The sequence below is a fragment of the Watersipora subatra genome, chromosome 1 (genome assembly GCF_963576615.1).
Source record: "Watersipora subatra chromosome 1, tzWatSuba1.1, whole genome shotgun sequence".
NCBI classification, from domain to species: domain Eukaryota; kingdom Metazoa; phylum Bryozoa; class Gymnolaemata; order Cheilostomatida; family Watersiporidae; genus Watersipora; species Watersipora subatra.
Genome location: NC_088708.1, coordinates 15,896,100 through 15,920,176, shown reverse-complemented (window position 1 = coordinate 15,920,176; position 24,077 = coordinate 15,896,100). Strand labels below are relative to the sequence as shown.

Here is a 24,077-nt window from a genome sequence, read left to right as displayed (position 1 = left end):
ACCTATCAGAAAGGACCTATCAGAAAGGACCTATCAGAAAGAATATATGGCACTCACCTGAACAGAAAGTCTGCGAAGATGAGAAGCTGTGGTTAGTGGTGACGCAGATAAGTGCGTAGCTTCTGGATTTCCCCACTCATGGCGGTCCTCCTGATAACACAAAAGGATGTGATACAGAAGCAATTGGAGTGACAAGGCGTAATTATTGTTTTACTACAACAAAGTGCTTGTCTAACACACTATCATTACAGCAACAGCAGACCAATAACACCCGGCATATATCTCACAGCGATTTCAACGAGCTAAGAAGTCAGAATTAATCAAATCTTTAATTGAAAATTAAAATGTATTTAAATTGCCTCCATTTTCTCAGAGCTATGTCAGGCTGACATAGTCCTAACTCAGCTATAATGGCAATTTTTTATAGTTATTTATGGTGCTAAAAGAGCAGCTCCACTTCTACATCTGCCTGTACAAAGTACAGATACAGTATGTAGCGAAGTACTACATTAGTAGTTGATTTATAACTTATTACTTCTGGTAAAAGGTGGTAAGCCTTGAAATAATAAACTAAAAGTTCATTATTATCCAAGGGTTGACAACACATGTTGGCAGATCTGGTATCGAGTGAAGTGGCTGCTTCATTGCCCTTTGCTGGTCATAAGTAACATATTAACCAGTTAACCGATAGGCATTTTTGCCTATACACAAAACTGCAGGTTTCATCAAAGTGCTCATGAAGCTAGATTATCTCAGCCATACAAAAAAGTGTTCATCAATGATGCTGAGTGTTATATTTACTTTAACCAAGTTGAGAGGCTCAACCTATCAGTTCACGACCTTGTTATTGTCATTCTGGGTGATGCAAACATACAAAGCCTACAGAATCATAGATTTATTGCAAAAGTGATAACCACTGAATAATATCACATTATAAATGTTATCACTTTATGATAACATAACGTTATCATACAGCCATAGAACTGATAAAATTATACTATGATTTTCAATCAAGTGTTAGGTGTTTTGCAAAATCTTTGTGCACCTTTGTGCTGTAGCAGTCCTTTTTCTGTCTGACAATGATTTTTTTGTATGTTTTTACAAGCTGACAGTTTCAGATACTTCTTCGTGTTGCCTTCTAGTCATAGGCAATTTATACCGCTGTAGAACTTTTTGAAATCTGAGTTTCTTTTGGCTAGATTGCATATTTGGTGAAATTCTCTGAATCTGCTAGAGTTTACATCTAATATCATGTTGAAGTCTCTCCAGCTAAGCAGTGTTACTTTCTAATCCTTAAAGGTTCTCTTGCAGATGATTCAGATGATCTCAGATGTTTAGTTCACCATCCAAAACAGTGCACTGTGTCAAACTAACTGCTAGTGCTGTCATACAAGTGCAACAAATATACAAGTCACATCTTTGTCGGCAGTATGGTCTCTTTTACGAAATATATTAAATCTTTTGGCAGTGAACAGTGAAGTCTGTTTTTAGGCAAAGCGTATGCTATACGATAATGCGAATACTAATACCTGGATGTTTGTTAAATTTTAATGAACTTGATATAAAAGTTGTATAGTAAAATATTTATCTAGGATAAACTTAATGTTTGCTACCGAAACTACCATTTTCAGTTGTACTTTATGGTAGTTTTGATTTGAATAGTGGAACAACTCGTGATCTAAATCTATTAACAAATCTTGGAACTGAAAAATATTAAAAATAGAACTAATAAAAAACATGAGGAGACCTACTTCCTGTTTGTTACTATAGTGATAAATAAACATTATACTAATAGTACTAAGCATTAATTTAAAAACACTCATCTCTCACTTTGTAACAAATATCTGTGACTCTAACTTTTGTTCAACCAAGCAACCTGCGTTTGACTCAAAACAAGCGAATAAATAAAACAGTTTGAACAATAAAAGTTTGGATTTTAGTTTATCACTTGCAGTTTAACTTTAGACAACAATCTTAGGTTAACATTTCAATTAAAAAGAAATATATGGAACCTCCGACATCATCTCAAAAACTGATATTAATTTCCAAGCAAGTGAACAGCTCGATATTCTGACTAAAACAGTACCAAAAGTATAAATACAAGAGAACTACTTGGTGAGGTTAAAATTTCAAACCATTTTATATCGATACTATCTCTGAGCAATTAAAAGCAGTAAATAGAATGTTTCTTGAAGAGAGATAAGTATTTTAGAAGTGTTCATTTAACCGCACAAACAAAATGGTTTCAAGTTTACGTGTCATGATGGAATCAGTCTAGTTTGTATTGTGAGACTTGTTGTTACTGATTACATAAAGTTACAATATCAGTAAGCAAACAAAACTACAAAAAATAAATAGAGACTGATTTGAGTTATGAGAAGATGAAACAGACCAACACTGTATAGGTACATTTCTTGAGGTGATGAAAAAAAGCAACAAGCTAATACTTACTGAAATGAGGCAACCCGCTTGAACACAAGCCTGTACATATGATTGGTGAAGCACCCAGAGACCTTTGACAAGTGCGCATAGGTACTTCTCATTCCTTTGAGGCTTGTCTGAAACAAACCAATTATTCAAGCATTCATCTGGCCAAATATTATCAAGAAACTGAATAATTTTACTAAATGCTAGGAAGAGATGATTTTTAGTAATGATTATCCATTTGAGGCAGCACTTAAAAATGCAAGTAGATATAAAGTAGCATAGTTTGGAAAGAGCCTGAGGTAGGATTCGTCAACAAAGGAAGTGTGGTAGTTAACTTATAAAACTAAAAGTCTCCCTAATAACTATCCAATGAAGTTTGCTGAATGCAGACCAAAATATTTTAATGTTCGCCGTCAGAAGCTAGGTTCTTCCTTCCAGGGTTCACTACTCTTCCAGAGACTGTGTCTGCTTGTGCTCGAATTTTTCGTACACCCGACGCTCCGTCAAAGCCGGTGGTATGGTGGATGTGATGGCCAGACTACCTGCTCCATGTTTGCTATATTATCGCCAGCTACTATGGCTGGACTCCCGAGCAAGCAACCTGTGGGACGGGTAGTTACCAGATGCTATGGCCCGCTTACCATCACAAAACTGCAGGCCACCACCACATGCTGTTGGCTGACAACAAAACAGTCTGTCTTCAGGGTGTGTAGTCACCAGATGCGATGGCAAGACCATCTAATCTGGAAAGCATGGGTCGCCACCAAATATTACGCCAGATGACTGAACAGCGTTGCTCCAGGTACAGAGTTTAATCAGTTGCCTCGGCATTTTCAAATACACTTCACATTTAATCATCGTTCCAAAAACACAGAGAGAGTTTTAAGTGTATCATGATATTTCTATTCGAAAGCAGTTCATGGCACGGCATTTCATAAGTGATATATACAGATCTGAATGCCATAAAAACAATGATAAGTGATAATACAACAAAATAAAATACTTAAACAAAGTAATAATCAAAACACTAAATAAAATTTAAACTAAGGTAAACATATTTACTAAGAAAGCCGGGATAACATAAGATTCATCAGATGATTAACCGTAATTCAAATATGCATACTGCAGGGGAGTAACATAAAATTTTGACGAAACTAGCACCACAATATAATATGAACATGTTGATGAGACTAGCACCACAATATAATATTAACATGCTGATGAAACTAGCACCACAATATAATATTAACATATTGATGAGACTAGCACCACAATATAATATTAACATGTCGATGAGACTAGCACCACAATATAATACTAACATGCTGATGAGACTAGCACCACAATATAATATTAACATGTTGATGAGACTAGCACCACAATATAATATTAACATGTTGATGAGACTAGCACCACAATATAATATTAACATGCTGATGAGACTAGCACCACAATATAATATTAACATGCTGATGAGACTAGCACCACAATATAATATGAACATGTTGATTCAGGCTGAATTGCATGCTGTAAAACAAATAAAAAATCTCACAGCGAACAAAATTATTGCTTCAAGTTCTCGCTGCGGTGTAAATTGATATAACAATAGCCGAAAAATCAATTTAAAGCAATTGGTTTTTGATTTGAAATGCTAAGATATTCACATGAATAAAAATAAAAAATTTGAAAGAGATACTTGAGTGTGCCCTGGGATGGCATACTTTATGTAGAGATACTTGAGTGTGCCCTGGGATGGCATACTTTATGTAGAGATACTTGAGTGTGCCCTGGGATGGCATACTTTATGTAGAGATACTTGAGTGTGCCCTGGGATGGCATACTTTATGTAGAGATACTTGAGTGTGCCCTGGAATGGCATACTTTATGTAGAGATACTTGAGTGTGCCCTGGAATGGCATACTTTATGTAGAGATACTTGAGTGTGCCCTGGAATGGCATACTTTATGTAGAGATACTTGAGTGTGCCCTGGAATGGCATACTTTATGTAGAGATACTTGAGTGTGCCCTGGGATGGCATACTTTATGTAGAGATACTTGAGTGTGCCCTGGAATGGCATACTTTATGTAGAGATACTTGAGTGTGCCCTGGGATGGCATACTTTATGTAGAGATACTTGAGTGTGCCCTGGAATGGCATACTTTATGTAGAGATACTTGAGTGTGCCCTGGGATGGCATACTTTATGTAGAGATACTTGAGTGTGCCCTGGGATGGCATACTTTATGTAGAGATACTTGAGTGTGCCCTGGGATGGCATACTTTATGTAGAGATACTTGAGTGTGCCCTGGGATGGCATACTTTATGTAGAGATACTTGAGTGTGCCCTGGGATGGCATACTTTATGTAGAGATACTTGAGTGTGCCCTGGAATGGCATACTTTATGTAGAGATACTTGAGTGTGCCCTGGAATGGCATACTTTATGTAGAGATACTTGAGTGTGCCCTGGAATGGCATACTTTATGTAGAGATACTTGAGTGTGCCCTGGAATGGCATACTTTATGTAGAGATACTTGAGTGTGCCCTGGAATGGCATACTTTATGTAGAGAATGAAAATAAGAGCTCTACATTCAAGGATTTTCTTAAGATCCAGTTTTAATTGAAGCCAATGCTTGCCCCATATGAGTCACCAGTAAGAGGGCTCTCAGAATAACAACAAAATAAACAATGAAAATATCAGGAAAAATAAATCTAAACAATAACAAACAAGCTGTTATCTACTGACTCCTTGTAACAAACAAGCTGTTGTCTGCTGACTCCTTGTAACAAACAAGCTGTTGTCTGCTGACTCCTTGTAACAAACAAGCTGTTGTCTGCTGACTCCTTGTAACAAACAAGCTATTGTCTGCTGACTCCTTGTAACAAACAAGCTGCTGTCTGCTGACTCCTTGTAACACACAAGCTGCTGTCTGCTGACTCCTTGTAACAAACAAGCTGTTGTCTGCTGACTCCTTGTAACAAACAAGCTGTTGTCTGCTGACTCCTTGTAACAAACAAGCTGTTGTCTGCTGACTCCTTGTAACAAACAAGCTGTTGTCTGCTGACTCCTTGTAACAAACAAGTTGTTGTCTACTGACTCCTTGTAACAAACAAGCTGTTATCTACTGACTCCTTGTAACAAACAAGCTGTTGTCTGCTGACTCCTTGTAACAAACAAGCTGTTGTCTGCTGACTCCTTGTAACAAAAAGCTATTGTCTGCTGACTCCTTGTAACAAACAAGCTGCTGTCTGCTGACTCCTTGTAACACACAAGCTGCTGTCTGCTGACTCCTTGTAACACACAAGCTGTTGTCTACTGACTCCTTGTAACAAACAAGTTGTTATCTACTGACTCCTTGTAATAAACAAGCTGTTGTCTGCTGACTCCTTGTAACAAACAAGCTGCTGTCTGCGGACCTAAAATATGGTCTGGTAAAGAATTATCTAAAAATGTTTAAATTTACCAATGATCACATTTTTATTAAGAATTAATTTGTTCATTGCTTGTTATATATGTGTTAGCTATGAAACTATTAACTTTGCTATATTTGCACTTATAAAAGTTTTACTAATGGTGTTGAAAAGGCAGCAGAATTAAACTTGATAAAAACTTAAATTTATATTACAACTGTTCAAGCAGCTCTACAGACATCGATGATGACCTCATGCGAGTAGCCCATGATGTAAATTATGTTAGGCTGAGTAAGGCACACAGCAGGTAGCAGGTCAGAGAGCAGACACGAACCGTTTCACCCATGGGAATTGCGGAACTATTACTTGATTTTGATGAATCATCCAATCATCAATTCAACTCATGATGCAACTTTCCCCATTAAAAGTGAAAATAGCCACGGGAAGCACAGGCAGCCTTTTCTGAGAATAAGCCAAACTGCTAATAGTCAGCGAGAATTAGAGAAGGTACGCCTCAAGAGTCTTGCGTAGGAACTCTTGTACGTCAATTCTATATAATTAGCAGTCAAAAAGGCTTTTTTCTTATGATTATGTTTCTTTCAACTAGTGACAACAGCTCGTGGGAAACATCATAATAATACTGAAACAAAAATTGAAATTTCGTCACTAGATAATAGGAAGGGACCTCTGCAAAACAATAGTGAATGGTGAATAGTGGCTATGCGGTTGTTGATGCATATACCGAACCAACAAAGTTTACCGCCTTTTAGTAAATCTTGGTCGCATCATACAACTCCGACTCCCTTTATATAAAATTAAATTTAAACAATATTGTTTCTCTGAATTATTTTAAAGTCAGATTTCCTGCAACTCTGATTCCAAATGATATTTACATTTTCATACTGTCAGGATCAGTTATATAATATGTACATGTACATTAATATCTAGCATTTTTGTTAGAATCCAAAGCTTCACACTAATTTTATCAAATGCACACGATGAATTTCAAGCAAAACTACATACACATATGTTATACAAGCAAACCTCTATTTATCTTCATCCTAGTGAAGACTTTTCCAACATGCAATGGAGAGTTTGAAGAAATATTTAACTTTGCGCCAAAAATAAGTTCAAAGTATGAGAATGGAAGTGAAAATGAAGAAACTATAATAATTAAATACAAAATGAAAAAATTATAAAAAACAATAGCATATATAAAATAAGCTTACAGTTTAAACTGTACCTTGTTTCATTAGCTTCTTTACTTGAAAGTAAAGAAACTAATGAAAAAATGTAAAAATATTAAAGAAATATATTAAGTTGATTAAAACTTCATATAAGATATATGATGTATGTTGAGCAAGTTATGCCACAGAATTCTATTGCTCAATCTTCCACTCTACCTAAGAATTCACATGACTAAGGTAAAATAACAGTGAAAACCTTCTTTACTGTTAATTACTTTATCAAATTTGTTTTTATGTATAATTTAGGGTTTTACATTTAGTTCTATATCTAGTTTTACATACTGCATTTATTTTAATGCTATATGTAATTAATTACTCATTGTACTTATCATTGTACTCGGGCTGTAAAACGAAAATGAACAAAATACAATGATTTCTCATAAGAATATTTGCTCCAACATACGACAGTTTTGACATACAGGTAAATATCAAAATGGATTAACTTTCTATCTCAAGATTTTATCGTACTTGGCTAGCAACTTTATGACACTATGACATTATGTTATGCTGTGTATCTCCATCACCAACTTCACTTCTGAACTTACACCTTGCTATGCCTACACTCGTGTTCACGCGCCTATCAGGGAAAGCAACCACTACACCTCCTTCTACTCATTATTACTTTTTTATTTAGTTTTATATATAAACCTCCAAGTCTGTGTGCTGTGTGTATGTCCAGCTATAGCTATTAAATTCTAGCAAAAAAATCCGCATCGCACTCGATTGGAACTTCAAACCACCAACTCACAAGGCGACCCATCTAACCTATTAAACTACATGGGATACAATAAATTAATTGGGTAAATAGGCGTTATATCAGTTAAAATAGGCATAATGACACTGTTTTACACGCAACGTCACTAAAGCTTGCTCTCATGGCTCTTATTATTTTAGCAATATGTATACTAGCTTACTCAAATTAGCCAATGGGACTACATTGCCTGCCACTGTTTATAAGCTGTTTTTTATTACACATGCAATGCCAAGCATTTATCTAGTTTTAATAAAGTAGACTTTTTAAACTTACATTTTCTTTCTCAGATTTATAATACGCATTTGATACTATGGGTAATTACATGCACCATTGATCAATGAATTATAATAGTTTCTTAAACTGTAAACAAAGTAAATGAATTAGAAAATATTTTTATAGGAATATATGATCCGTCATGTTTGTTTTAACATGAGGAGCAGATCCAGGAATTGATGAAATCTATATATAAGGCTTAAAGATCAACTTGCACAGAATTTTAGTAGATTTTATCAGAAAATATCAGTATTTTTCTATCATTTACGACTGTTTTTGATGTTTGAGATGATCAGACTGTCAGGATGTTTCAAGATTAAAATAGACGAAAGTTGATTGCGATTAAAACATATAGATGAAGTGAAAGTTCGATTATGACATCTATAGTTGCTATAGTTGCTATCGTTGCTATAGTTGCTATCGTTGCTATAGTTGCTATCGTTGCTATAGTTGCTATCGTTGCTATCAGATATTGCTTTCAAGTTGCAGTATTACGAGTCTCTATTCTGTCAGTCTATTTGCAGCCATAAACATCATGATCGAATTTTCGCTTGATCGGAGTGTTTTAACCGCGTTCGGGTTTTGTCGATTTTAATCTTGAAATATCCTAGCAGTTAAATCATCTCAAGCATCACAAATAAAATAGAAAAATTCTGATACTTTCTTATAAAATCTACAAAAGTTTTGTGCAATTAATCTTCACTGTACACACGCAACGTAATTTCGTGTTAACTTTTACTTTCCCTTTCATTAGGAAATACAATTCCGAGCTTTCAACCTGCTAGATTCCTTAAAAAATGATAACAAAGCCTTTAAATGTACTTATGCATACTTAATATGACGTGAGTGCAAGTCACATCAAAGTTGGAGGCAACAAGAGTCTGAGCTCCAAGTGAATTTAACTTCTCCGCCATTTCATCGCGTACCTACAAACAGGCAACAGACTAGTTATGTCAAGCAATATATAATTATTGAATAAATGATTTCATAACACAGGAATAGATTCAAGATTCTGTGTAAAACTTGATGAAGTCTAAAAAACCTTACTATAATAAGAGCCGTGTCCGTCCGAAGCCATGCTAAAGCGTTACGAAAAATATCGCCCTACATAAGAATCGAACCAGGATGTTCAGATTCCCAACCAGCCATTCCCACACATTCCAACACTTGAGAATAAATATGCAAATAGTTATTACACATGACAGCCTCTCACAGCGCACGGGATGGCCAGCGTACTAGTCTGTAAGAGTCCACGGTTGGAGGTTGAGAAAATATTGCATAATACATAATTAGAACTCCCTTTCAGCATGGTAAACCGACTCCCCAACGACTACACTAATCTATTGGCATTCTAGAATAATTGTACGTATAGTTATTACACCTGATGATCTGTCACGGCGCATTGAACTGCCAGGGTAGTAGTTCCAATAATATCTTGTTGAGTACACCACACCCACCATAGCTACACAGATATACAGCAGCACTTGTTTAAGCCTTTCATCAGCTCTTTGAAATGGTGTGTGCGCCGAACTAACATCCATTAGAGCGAGAGTCCACTATTTCACAAGTAATAACTTTAAAGCTCTGCTAAACTTCGAATTACAGTCACTTTTGTGTACCAATTTTTAACACGACATAAAATTTGAGCTAATATTTGTTTTGACAAATTAATTAATTTCTGAAAGAAGATGCTCAAAATTTCGCAAATATTACAATTTTGTAATTGAAAAGAAGCTAATAAAAAATATAAAAATATTAAAGAAATATATTAAGTTGATTAAAACTTCATATAAGATATATGATGTATGTTGAGCAAGTTATGCCACAGAATTCTATTGCTCAATCTTCCACTGTACCTAAGAATTCACATGACTAAGGTAAAATAACAGTGAAAACCTTCTTTACTGTTAATTACTTTATCAAATTTGTTTTTATGTATAATTTAGGGTTTTACATTCAGTTCCATATCTAGTTTTACATACTGCATTTATTTTAATGCTATATGTAATTAATTACTCATTGTATTTATCATTGTTCTCAAGCTGTGGAACAAAATACACAAAATACAATGATTTCTTATGAGAATACTTGCTTCAACATACGACAGTTTTGACATACGGAGCAAATATCACAATGGATTAACTTTCTATCTCGAGATTTGATCATACTTGGCTAGCAACTCTATAACTCTATGAGTAAAAACTTGACACACTAGTGCGGACAACTCTCAAAATGCTGAAAAGGTGGTATCCAATTCAGCGTACTTCGACGTCGCTAGCTCATGCGAAACAAAAATCCATTAATTAAAGCAAGATTGAGTAAGATTTCATGAAATAGTCTGGACATAGGTCAGCCTATGACAGGGCATTGCGTAGGTACCTTTGCTATATGCAAGAGAAGTACTAAATCTCTCAGGCTATGCCTAAAGCTTTTCATAAAGGTTAATTCAACCCTAGATAAACCTAATAGATTTCATGTCCTACTCACATCACATCCTCGTTAGAAAGCCAAGAATTCGCAAACATTTAATTTTTATAAATATATCAGTTGATTGGACTCTGGCAGTTTTATAAAAAATGAGCAGTTTGAGAGAAAAAAAACTTTTCATCTATGCAACATGCAAGACATTCTCTAAGCAATAGTGTTGCAAAGACACCTTAGTTTACCCACATTACCCTTTAGTAACCCACATTAGTTAAATAGAGAATATACTCACAGCACTGTGTTTCTAAACACGAAGCCGCAAGCATAATCTTCAAATTATAAACTTCGTAAATAATTTTATATTTATGGTTAGATATTAAAAAATAAATCAGTTAAGAAGTTGGCAAACCTAAGGAAAAGTTTAAGCACAAGTACGAGAAGGAAGTACATGTACATCTCTCAAGTACGAGAAGGAAGTACATGTACATCTCTCGAGTACGAGAAGGAAGTACATGTACATCTCTCAAGTACAAGAAGGAAGTACAAGTACATCTCTCAAGTATGAGAAGAAAGTACATGTACATCTCTCAAGTACGAGAAGGAAGTACATGTACATCTCTCAAGTACGAGAAGGAAGTACATGTACATCTCTCAAGTACAAGAAGGAAGTACAAGTACATCTCTCAAGTATGAGAAGAAAGTACATGTACATCTCTCAAGTATGAGAAAGAAGTACATGTACATCTCTAAAGTACGAGAAGGAAGTACATGTACATCTCTAAAGTATGAGAAGGAAGTACAAGTACATCTCTCAAATACGAGAAGGAAGTACATGTACATCTCTCAAGTACGAGAAGGAAGTACATGTACATCTCTCAAGTATGAGAAGAAAGTACATGTACATCTCTCAAGTACGAGAAGGAAGTACATGTACATCTCTCAAGTACGAGAAGGAAGTACAAGTACATCTCTCAAGTATGAGAAGAAAGTACACGTACATCTCTCAAGTATGAGAAAGAAGTACATGTACATCTCTAAAGTACGAGAAGGAAGTACAAGTACATCTCTCAAATACGAGAAGGAAGTACATGTACATCTCTCAAGTACGAGAAGGAAGTACATGTACATCTCTCAAGTATGAGAAGAAAGTACATGTACATCTCTCAAGTACGAGAAGGAAGTACAAGTACATCTCTCAAGTACGAGAAGGAAGTACATGTACATCTCTCAAGTAAGAGAAGGAAGTACATGTACATCTCTCAAGTATGAGAGGGAAGTACATGTACATCTCTCAAGTACGAGAAGGAAGTACATGTACATCTCTCAAGTACGAGAAAGAAGTACATGTGCATCTCTCAAATACGAGAAGGAAGTACAAGTACATCTCTCAAGTACGAGAAGGAAGTACAAGTACATCTCTCAAGTACGAGAAGGAAGTACATGTACATCTCTCAAGTACGAGAGGGAAGTACAAGTACATCTCTCAAGTATGAGAAGGAAGTACATGTACATCTCTCAAGTATGAGAAGGAAGTACATGTACATCTCTAAAGTACGAGAAGGAAGTACAAGTACATCTCTCAAGTACGAGAAGGAAGTACAAGTACATCTCTCAAGTACGAGAAGGAAGTACAAGTACATCTCTCAAGTACGAGAAGGAAGTACATGTACATCTCTCAAGTACGAGAGGGAAGTACAAGTACATCTCTCAAGTATGAGAAGGAAGTATATGTACATCTCTCAAGTACGAGAAAGAAGTACATGTGCATCTCTCAAGTACGAGAAGGAAGTACAAGTACATCTCTCAAATACGAGAAGGAAGTACATGTACATCTCTAAAGTACGAAAGGGAAATACAAGTACATCTCTCAAGTACGAGAAGGAAGTACAAGTACATCTCTCAAGTACGAGAAGGAAGTACATGTACATCTCTCAAGTACGAGAGGGAAGTACAAGTACATCTCTCAAGTACGAGAAGGAAGTACATGTACATCTCTCAAGTACGAGAAAGAAGTACATGTGCATCTCTCAAGTACGAGAAGGAAGTACAAGTACATCTCTCAAATACGAGAAGGAAGTACATGTACATCTCTAAAGTACGAAAGGGAAATACAAGTACATCTCTCAAGTACGAGAAGGAAGTACATGTACATCTCTCAAGTACGAGAAGGAAGTACATGTACATCTCTCAAGTACGAGAAGGAAGTACATGTACATCTCTCAAGTACGAGAAGGAAGTACATGTACATCTCTCTACAAGCGCAGACCACAAAGATTAAAATAGCCACAGCTTACAACTCGGTGGGTCTATATGGATGCAATCAGTTCAAATTACTGTATGTTACTCTATTGATAAACATAAAACACATGTTTCTACACCGAGCTGTGTATCAATTGTTTTTAAGTGTTGCTGGCAAACAACTATATCTCCCAACCTCTTTCCATTTAACGTAGAATTGTCAAGTTACAGATGTCCACTTCATATCTCAACCATATGGTAGAAAATACTTCAGGCTTCCAAACAGTCATTTTTGATAATACAAAGATATAATACCTCTAACCAGATACCGTAAATCAAAATATTGATGAAATCAGGCTGAAATAACTGACATGCTATTGGGAACCATTGCAGATGGATAATCGGTAGTACTTCATTCAAATGCATAAAGTACAACATGTAGTAGATGTACATTTATTATGGTATAGTGGATGTACATTTATTATGGTGTAAGTGTATACATTGGTATAGTAGATGTACATTCATTATGGTGTAAGTGTATATGTTGGCATAGTGGATGTACATTTATTATGGTGTAAGTGTATATATATATTGTTATAGTACTTGTACATCTATTATGGTGTAAGTGTATATACTGGTATAGTAAATGTACATCTATTATGGTGTAAGTGTGTATATCAGTATAGTAGATGTACATTTATTATGGTGTAAGTGTATATATTGGTATAGTAGATGTACATATATTATGGTGTAAGTGTATATACTGGTATAGTAGATGTACATCTATTATGGTGTAAGTGTATATATTGGTACAGTAAACTTACATCTATTATGGTGTAAGTGTATATATTAGTATAGTAGATGTACATCTAGTATGGTGTAAGTGTATACATTGGTGTAGTAGATGTAAATCTATTATGATGTAAGTGTATACATTGGTGTAGAAGATGCACATTTATTATGATGTAAGTGTATTCATTGTTGTAGTAGATCATAGATGTACATCTACAATGCGTTTCGAACAGGCATCTCTAGCTAGATGACCATCCTGACATCATTGGTTCAATGTGAACAAGGATGACATTTCAGTGACCAGGGTCATAGTGCATTTGCTAATCATGAATGAATTTTAAGGATTGCAAATAATTTTAAATTTTCCTGTTGTGAGTTTTCAGTATTTACCTATAGTTCCTAATTTACTGAAACTTTATGTAACTTCGTATTCACCTAATTATAGAAACGATTTAAAGGCACGGCACTCTCCAGAGACAAAAGTGCCAGACAAACTAACATTTAGGCAAACATGGCAAGTGTACTTGCAACAATTTTTTTCCGGCATGAGGCTAGAATATAGCTGGATATATAAAAAAATCCAGCCCGCGTAGCTGTCTCCAGTGTAACCCTGCCTGTGTCCACCACTTATGTCGTGTAAATTTAGGCTCTCATTGAAAACAAAAATTGATTCTAAAAAGTGAGCCACTGTGATGACAATGACCCATATCGAGTTTGCGCCAAACCTTTTTTGTGAGAGACTGCCAAGCCTAAATAGTCAAGAGACAATCGCACTAAGTACATGTGTGTGTAACTTCTTGCTGTCCTACGCAGCAACATAATTTGAATGTCATCCAATCTAAATCAGGCTGAGGCTATATTGAGAAACTCTGAGCACATAAAGCTAATCCAACAAGAAACCGATATCTAAATATAGAGCTTCAAACATATACTTGGGACACCTCTCAGATCACAACCATTCGGTGAAAAGACGTAATATCTCAAAGTGATCTAAAAGTTTTTTGTAAATGAAAGTACTCGGTTAGCCAAGGGCGTGCATGTTACATGCAAGAGGTCCCCAAAGAGATGCTATGCAGCACGTAATCGAAAGAACCATTATCAAAGAGGGTGGGCGGAGCAAGGAAACATTAACATGCTATCTAAGAGATGACTGGGTTACACAACGGGCTAAGGCTATATTTCCTTATTTCTCATTTACTAGCTTTTAGTCAAAATTAGAAGTCAATGAAGGCTGCTTGTTTTGACATACAGTAGAAACGCAACAACCAGCCTGATAATGCTGCAACAAAAACGTACAACAGTCACGCTACATCCGATACATAAGGATAGCCCGAGAATGACTGCATACCTCGTTGCTAAATCCAGAGAACTGAAAGACTTTGCAAGGAGCTAAAGGTTTCTCTGACATCGAAGTCTCCATTGCTTCTGTATTATCTACTGTATAGTTTGCCGATAAATCTTGAGAAGTAGGAGCCTTCATCTCTTGCTCTTGCGTGAACTCTTCATCCAGCTGAGCAAAGACTTGCGTGTCAAGGTCAGAGCTCCGATTGGCTATTTCCCGCTCACATCTACCAAGCGCAAAGGCAAGTGATACACCACACAACGACAGCTTTCTGCACCCGGTACACCAGTTTTACTAATGGATATTTAATCTAAAGAGTGATGAGCAGAATTGGTGGTACAAGTCAGCTCAGAAATCAAGACTACGAGACAGAACTTTTAATCAACTTCTCATTTTATCAAATAACTTATTTGTGAGAAAATGTTGGCCCTCAGAACGCAATTTGTGATAGCAATAGTTGCAAGAATGCTTGAAGCTACCAGAGTACGTCAACAGTGGTAAAAAAAGAGTCTTCAGATGCCTATGTAAGACATAAAAATACACACAATCAATTATAAAGCAAGATGTGACAACTCTGTTTGATTATGAGCCTAATTCAACAACTTTTAAAAACAAGCCTATCATTTATCACTAGTAGATTAACAGTTACACATTTAACCGGATGACTAACCTGCTGACCCGCTAACGGATGACTAACCTGCTGGTTGTATCATCCCATGTGACCAGCATATCTCCTTGTGATTGTGTCTCCATGCAACCGTATTTTAATTTGGAGGCCTCTGTTGAGTCACCAGACAAGAGAGGCGCTTCTTCTGATCTCTTGGAATGCTTCGGGATTGTTACCCTACAACCCCGTTTGCCCGTTAAGATATCACACTACATAAATAGCATCCCAAGCGTATCACAAAATCTTTAATTTTAGCACATTCATTTAGATAAATGTTGAATCTTCATTCTGATAAATGTTGAGATTTTTCTGACAAATATTAAAGTGAAACTACTCGGTTAAACCAATATCGAGTCTTATCTATCTGACTGATAGTCAAAAGTGAGACCTCTCTCTGACAGGATGCTAAAGAGAAACTTTTCAGTAAAACTAATACTAAGTCTTTATATCCCTGACAAGCAGTCAATGTGAAACTACTAATCTGATAGAGAGCCAAAAGTGAAACCATTCGGTTAAACTAATAATGACCCTAATCCACTTTACAGCAAGACAAAGTGTGAAACCACTCAGCTGAATACATGCCGAGTTTAATAAATCTGACACAAAACTAAAGTGAACTCCTCAGTTCAACCAATACCAAGTGAAATCTGACTGACAAGTAGCCAAAGTGAAACCACTCAGTCAATTAAATACGGAATTGAATTTATCAGAGACCCAAAATTGAAACCATTTGGCTAAACTAAAACCAAGTCCAGTCCACCTAAAAGGGAGCCAAACGTGCAGCGACTTGACCAAACTAACACTGAGTACAATCTCCATGACAGGAAGCCACAAGGAAACATGAAGAATTAACAGCTATGATCAGTGACCTTGAACACAAATACAAGTTGCTAACTGCAACCTGTTTGAACAACAAGGGTGGCAGCATACCGTTTATTCATATAAGCTTTTATTTGTTTATAAACTGAAAGAGTTTCAGCCATAGTCGTCTGAGTCTCTTGTCTAGCTTCTACAGCTGTTTCGAGGTCATGACCTACACCTGCTTCTTCATTCCTCTCATCGAGAGGAGATGCTGATTCGGTTAATGGTGAGGACAGTCTCCCTGAGCTTTTGCTTGGAGTACTGTTCTCAATTCCCCGCTATAAACAAGTCAAATGACAGAAAAAGCAATGAATGGATTGACAGACAAAAATGACAGTGGCAGACAGAGACAGGTAGTTGAAAAGAATATGTCACATAGAACTACTGGGCGGCTACTCATACTTGGAGTGTGTGAAAGTAAAAAAGAACTACAAGGTTGTGTAAATGATTATGTAGAGAGGCCTAGTGAATGAGATTACTGCTGACTCAGAGTACCGAAATCTACATTCCATCTTACCTTTTATTCAAGTATTACTGAATATATGTGAATGTGAAGATAACTCATTCATTAGGCGTGAAAACCACATTTTATTAATATTATAAAGAGAACAATTACAAATATGGTATAAAAAACTATGAAGATTGCTTAAGCGAGTCACTACTAGCATCGATGACATCACAAGACGGCTGCCTCCACTTTTTAGAAGTCTGAGAGCGACAAGAGAAAACTTATTTTTCACTTATATAGTGTTTTTATATTTAAAACCAGGTGGTTTGGTGCTGAAGTCATCATCATCTCTGTTTTACATGTCCTGCTATCATGAATACTAGCCATGCGCCCTACTAAAGCTATAGATGGTTATACAATGTATGGCTGAGCATGCATGTATTGTCTTGATAAACCAACCAATGTACATACAGTAAGATGCAGAAAAATAATGAAGTGAAACCTGGACCGACCAGAGCTCTATTGGACTTGTAGTTGTAAGGATATTGAGCCTCTGGCACCCTCATCTGCTCCTCTTTACACTGTAAATCATATAAACTTCCTTACACAAAAACAGAAAACTTAGCAATTCTTTGGAGAGAAGGCTATTGATGAACATATACCAGATAAAAGCTAATATCAAATGAGCTTTAATGTTCAAATAGAATTTCTGGATGAAAAAGCTGCAAGACATTCATTGCACTAGATGAGGCACTTGGACTCGTTGCCTAGATCAAGCATTGCAGACACCTGTAACCGGTGACAGATATATCGGGTGTCCAGAGTGTCGGAATGGTAATGCCACAGGCTAATATCTCACTATGCATATTCCAGCAACACATTGTGATTTCAATGCATTCATTTTTTAAAAATCAGTCTATTCAGTGTTAACTCACACCGTGATATGGCTAGGGTTCTATGAAGCTAGATCTCAGAGTGTCCTGAACCATACCAGCTGTCTTAAGAAGTCATCCAAAACTAGTGCACAAGTCCTTATGACTAACAAGAAGGCTTATTTAGCCTGTGCACACTCCTTTATATATAACTAGCGTGTAACTCTACATAATTAGTGTGTAGGTCAATATACCGTAAAACCTCTAATTGAACGCCATGGCGCTCTATTTTTTAACCCTTCTTCTGTAGTGGCGTTCAATTGGAGGCGGCGTTTAAATAGAGGCTAGTGGTGTATTTTTCAAATGGTTTGTCAGAAACTTCAGAAGAAAATTTAGCCTTATTACATGGGGAAGCGAATGTCACCTATATTTTGCTCTCTTTTTCTAGTTGAGCGATATTAAACCTTTTGGATCCAATAAATCCGCTAACTTACCTCTGATGTGTCAAAGATCTCTTAATAAAGGTGCATCGAGAAACAGAAATATCTCTACCAGTTGATGTCTATTGCTCGCAATTGACCTGCGATGATATTATAGCCTGTGTCCTTCTATGCAATTTGTTGGCATTTTCAATTTTTATTCTAAATTTGAAGACATATTTTTATTTGATATCTATGTTTAACAATGTTTCATAAGAGCTCATTGCACTCATTGATATGTTTGCTACAGTTTGCAGCCAAAACTAGCTTTTATGTGCAATAGAAGTGGAGTTACAAGCTTCGATTCATTGTAAGCCGTGTTTAGATAGCAGCAAGGATGCTATTAAATAACATGCTATAAATCTGCATATTTATAAGTTATATAATGATAATCTATCAAATGATACAAATATATATTCATGAACAAGTGACATAAACGAACCACACTTATATTACATGCAGAAACAAAAATATTTAAAACAAACATTTATTTTTGTCTTAAATATTTTTGTTTTCCTTCGTTTGCTCAGATAGCCGCGTTCTGACTGTTGCTTTCGATGGAGCGAACATCTTCTAGTTGTCCAATACCTTCCACAATATCTTCTGACCACAAATCTTCTTCTGCACTGCTGAACTAGTCGATATTAGCGTTCAGACAATTTTTCACATGTTCTTCAAAGTATTAAGATCGTGTTAAACAACGAACTATTATTAGCCTGAGACAGTTAGTAATTATTTCTGTGGCGTTGCTTTCAAAGTTCATCTACCAATGTGAATTTGAACCGTTTTTATATAGGTACATGTACTTCGAAGTACCAAGACCGCATTAAACAAGGAACTACTATTTTAGCCTGAGACCGTTATTGATTATTTCTATGGGGTTGGTTTCAAAGTTTTAGCGGAAAAAAGCGAAAAGCTGTGGAGTTGGACGAGAAAATTGATTGTTATTAATGTAAACGATTCATTATTAATACGATTTTGTGGAAAATTTTCTACTGATCACTATAATATTATTGATATTGTTGATAGTCAAAGTGGCGGTCAAATGGAGGTGGCGTTCAAATAAAGGGTAACGGTCTAGTTTTCAACCCTTCTCTCGTAGTGGGGGTCAAATAGAGGTGGCGTTCAAATAGAGGTGGCATTATATGTTTATATAACTAATATTTAGGTCTATATAACTACCAAGCACGTTTACATCAACTCACCTTCTCAAGCCAGAGAAGGCAGACAATGTGCTGATTGGCTCGTTTGGCTGTTCGGTATTCACCTTCTGTCGCCTTACCCTGCAAACACACAACAATATAGAAGAGAGGCATCGATCAGGTTGCACTACAATTACCTCCATTCTTTAAATATCTCTCATTCATGTCTTAAGCGATCAATGCTCTCTCCCATGATCTCACATATATGTCCAAAGTAGTATGCTTAAAGCTAGAAACATAGAATCAACTAGATATATATTATTTATATTATTGTATATTAATGGTTTCCATAAAATATGCCAAATTAGTCATAGACATCTGATAGCAACATGTCACTGAAACAATAACTTACTTAAACAAGCCATAAATTCAGAGAGCAATGTAGTTTTTATTAAAAATCCATCCTACTTTCCAGACAGAAAAGTCTCACCTGGAAGATGAAATGTGTGACAGACGAGTCATACACGGACTTGAACTGGCCCCCAAGGGAGGTGGTGAGGCTGCAGACATGTGCCGACTGAGAAGAAAGCTTCTTAGAGAGACACACAACTACACCTGTTAGCACAATACCTGTCGAAGGTTTTACCAAGTCAGGTGTCTTAACGTAATGCTTATCGAGAGCCAGTTGCAGGTACTTGTCCAGCGCCTGATCCAAAGGCTAAAATAAACCAAGTCTATAAAGGTTAACTCTATGGAATTTATCATGATTTTCATGCAGACCTCTCTTGCGGTCAGCAGACAGAACAGAAACTAGGTGTATGCTAAGAATTACTGCAATCTTTCTCAAATACTGCGCCTTCTCTATGTGTGTTATTAAAAATGAGTCAAATAAGAGAGGCATGCTCCAACATCTGATAGTCGGCTGGTATTAAATATAAACGAAGAAGTCAAAGAGAGGTAGTCATGAATTTCCACAGACTATAATTGCTCTATTGCGCGAGTGTTTGAGGCAGTGTCACATTTCCCCCCCCCCCCCCCCCCCCCCCGGGAAAAAACGTGACACTACCTTCTCCCTACGTAAGCAACAACTTGGAAGCTATATTCACTAGTCAATTACTATGTACTTGTAGGTCATTTTATAAACAGAAGCGTAAGAAAAGTCAAACGTTAAAGAAGCTGACCATTTTAAATTCTGATACCAACCCAAGAACAGAAAAATTGAGTGATGATCTAAGGAACACTGCATCGAAAAAATGCTAGTAAAACAAAACAATGCCATATTACAAAGAATGCTCATGGTAAAATGTCTCCAGAAAGATTTCCTGAAGTACGTCATGCTTCATTTCAAACAGGCAATTGCTCTTCGTAACAATATACAATTTCTCAAAAGGAGCACACATTATACAACTCGGGCTCTACCCAAAGATGATTCCAACACACATCTCTTCCTACTTTAAACCTTTCTGCTTTTTTGGTCTATCTCTGAGTAATAACTGAAAGTACAGTATTATGAACCAACGCTATGGAATTATGGGCATGTAGTGCTTACAAACCATGCTAATTGGTTAAATCTCGAGAATTGAGCTTCTCAATTGAGAGATGTGGTATCTGGCTCATTGACTTACGGACTACAAAGGCAACCCCACTGGGCTGTACTAAAGCACAGTTTAGGCCTCAACATCAGCTATCACAAAAGATCTCAACTAAACCAGTAACTCAGTAGCTCAAACCAACATCTCATTCTAACTCAGTATCTCAGACCAACATCTCATTACGACATGACCTTAAAAATGGATATTTCAACGATATAACAATGAAATTTTGCCTTGATCTAAACCCGTAAACTTGTAGTGCATATTATATATGTAACGGCACTATACTTGCTCATGGCTATGCTTAGCAAAGCTTAAACAAATATATCAATACTAGCCGAACTTTTCATTGCTAGATTTAATTGCTATAACCGGACACAGGGTTTAATAAAAAGACAAACACTGAGATATATACGTATATACTAGCTGTGCTACCCGGCGTTGCCCGGGTAATAAAAAATTCTTTGGACAGAAAATTTAATTGTGTTTAACATATGTGACCCCGGCAGTCAGAATGTACAATCGTGCTAAAACAACATTTTTGAGTTATTTACAGATTCAAAATCAGCAAATTCTGAGGATTTTAACGCAATTTAAATTTTTTAAATCGGATTATATATGCCCAGGTTATGCACGATTTAGTAGAGAAGGTCTCACGATAAACTAAAACTGTTGTTTTGAGTTTAGGCAGGATAAGGTTGACGATTCATGAATCGTAAATCATGGTATTTGTTTACAAATCAAAATGCCATAGCAACAGACCACTTAATCTCAACCTATATTGATGAAACCTGGCATTCTACACATTAAAACCCTGAAAAAGATGATGGTCACATTTTTATTTAAATTTGATTGACGGTTGACCTTTTAAAGGTCAGGGTAAGGTCAGCAATATATGTGGCTGAAAGCTCACCTTCTTGGAGATTTACATTAAAAGGGTATGCTTCCAACTGGGCACTTCTCATCACGCTTTATTGCTATGACTGCATATAATGACAATCCAACGACTTATCAAAATGTTGGAAGTGTATTCAAAATTGTTCATCTATACAGAAGGTAAGGTCAACGAAAGGTGACCACAGAGGGCATCAAGATGCGGAAATATCAACCCAACTCATCAAGTGACCATTCAATCTAGAGCCATTTTTATGTAGTTTAACACTCACACATTGTAACACAGAGTACACTGCAGAGATTTATTGTAGCCCATTCAACGGGTTTGCTTGTTATATTAGTAGCAGTTTGTCCCAACACAACCATATCAAATATGTCCTTCAGTAATCCTTGATACACAGTTCTAACGAGGCTTATTTGTTTAGATGACATAAAACTAATGCAGAATTCCTTCCAGTTGCATCCACTTATTAGTTTGATGTCAACAGCTATAATGGGAAAGTTATCAGCAGTGATAGGCTGATCGTTTTTCTCTGTAATTTAATTAATTAGGATGATCGCTGTTACTCTCCTTATCGTTAGCAGCCACATATTGCGTAAGCAGCTGTATTTCTAAGGTTGCCCTATTATCACAATCTTCCCTCATCATCGCTTTCACTATAATCTGAGGCAGTTGCAACGAGCCGTAATTTTTGCGATGGTTTATTTTGTTTTAGCCTGAGGCGTTGAAACAGAAAATGGCCACATAAGCGCGCCCACCCGCAATTGAAGTCCATACTTAAGATCTTGGGTTATGACAAATTCCTTAGCAACCACCGATATGGGTAGAGTTAAATGGCAATTCTGGCTTTATGATTAGTCAGACACAAAAATAAACAAGACCACGTGAAAGAGCAGGGTTGAATGCACTATAAACCATTGTTTACTAAAATAGTGACGGTGAGTCATATAATAGCATATAGCACGCGTTGCGCTCTATTGTGAACAATCTCTATCTGACTGCCGGGGTCACATATAATAAAATTTGCCATTCTAACTTTCAAACTACATATCATGAGAGAAGTGTTTTGTGTAGTTGAAATAAATTAAAAGAGAAAACAAAAACAACTGTAAAGGTTTTCAAACTTTTTCAAACAACTGCAACTTTCAAACTTCATATCATGAGGAAAAGGTTTTGCGCAGGACAAGTAAATTAAAAATAAATAAAACAACTGTAAAGGTTTACAAACCACTGTAAGTTTAAAATTTCATAACTATCAGCGAGGTATATCTTTTAATAGCGTACAGTGGAACCTCGGTTCTCGACCATAATCCGTTCCAGATGGTCGTTCGTAAACCGAGTTGTTCGAGATCTGAAACAATTTTTCCCATTAGAATGAGTGTAAATAAATTTCAATCCATTCCAAGGCAAGAAAACAACTTCGGTAAAGCATTTTACATTTTACGTCATAAACTGTACTGTATACTGCATTCTATAAATAAAAACGGGTAGATATAGATTGTGTTTACTATTAATAAAAGGTGTTTTATTTATGAAAATGGAAAAAGAAAACAAAAGTTAACATTTCGTATGTTTTGCTCTTAAAACATCAAAAACATTAAATGCTAAAATACAATGACAAAAATTGCATAAATTGATGATGAAACAGTAAAAAAATGCAACAGATCAGTTACACCGAAAACCGTAAGAAAAAGAAAATATAAACAGCAATGGCACGCTTACTTCACATCTTTGAAGGAGAATCCTCCTCCAAAACAATTTAGGGTAACTCGACTGGAGAGCTTATTTCCCTGGCAAATCTCTTCGGTAAAGGAGATGTCATCCCAAATGGTTCCTCCCTTTTTATAAATAATTTATGAAGCGTAAATTGCTTCTCCGTTTGTTAACGAATGTTTCCATGCTGTTTCCGGAGCTGTTCCAATTTCAATGCGCATGCTCCGGTTTGGTCGAGAACCGAACTTATGTTCAAGATCCGAGACGAACAAATCTCAAAATCCTTGGTCAAAAACCGAGTTGGTCGAGAACCGAAGCGTCCAAGAGCCGAGGTTCCACTGTATATAATCAGTACACAGATTGCCAAATTTTAAGTTTGAGATAAATTATTGTCGATATCGTGGAGCAGAATAAATTAGCCCTAACAAAAAAAACCGAAAGAAGCATCATGTTGCATAAACCTAGGTCCCAAAATAGCTATTTACACAGGCATCGTA

At 36.3% G+C, this 24,077-nt stretch overlaps 1 protein-coding gene across 1 annotated transcript in view; it reads right to left on the bottom strand.

Moving 5' to 3' along the window:
• LOC137385951 (DNA topoisomerase 2-binding protein 1-like) overlaps positions 1 to 24,077 on the bottom strand; it is a 50,539-nt gene that overhangs the window by 5,035 nt on the left and 21,427 nt on the right. The window contains exons 19-27 of the mRNA XM_068072581.1: positions 19,871 to 20,098; positions 19,444 to 19,521; positions 17,400 to 17,468; positions 16,509 to 16,717; positions 15,609 to 15,755; positions 14,918 to 15,137; positions 8,948 to 9,041; positions 2,452 to 2,558; positions 58 to 150 (exon numbers count right to left, since the gene is read on the bottom strand). Coding sequence (XP_067928682.1) covers positions 58 to 150; positions 2,452 to 2,558; positions 8,948 to 9,041; positions 14,918 to 15,137; positions 15,609 to 15,755; positions 16,509 to 16,717; positions 17,400 to 17,468; positions 19,444 to 19,521; positions 19,871 to 20,098 — 1,245 coding nt within the window. The remainder of the gene's footprint in view (positions 1 to 57; positions 151 to 2,451; positions 2,559 to 8,947; positions 9,042 to 14,917; positions 15,138 to 15,608; positions 15,756 to 16,508; positions 16,718 to 17,399; positions 17,469 to 19,443; positions 19,522 to 19,870; positions 20,099 to 24,077) is intronic.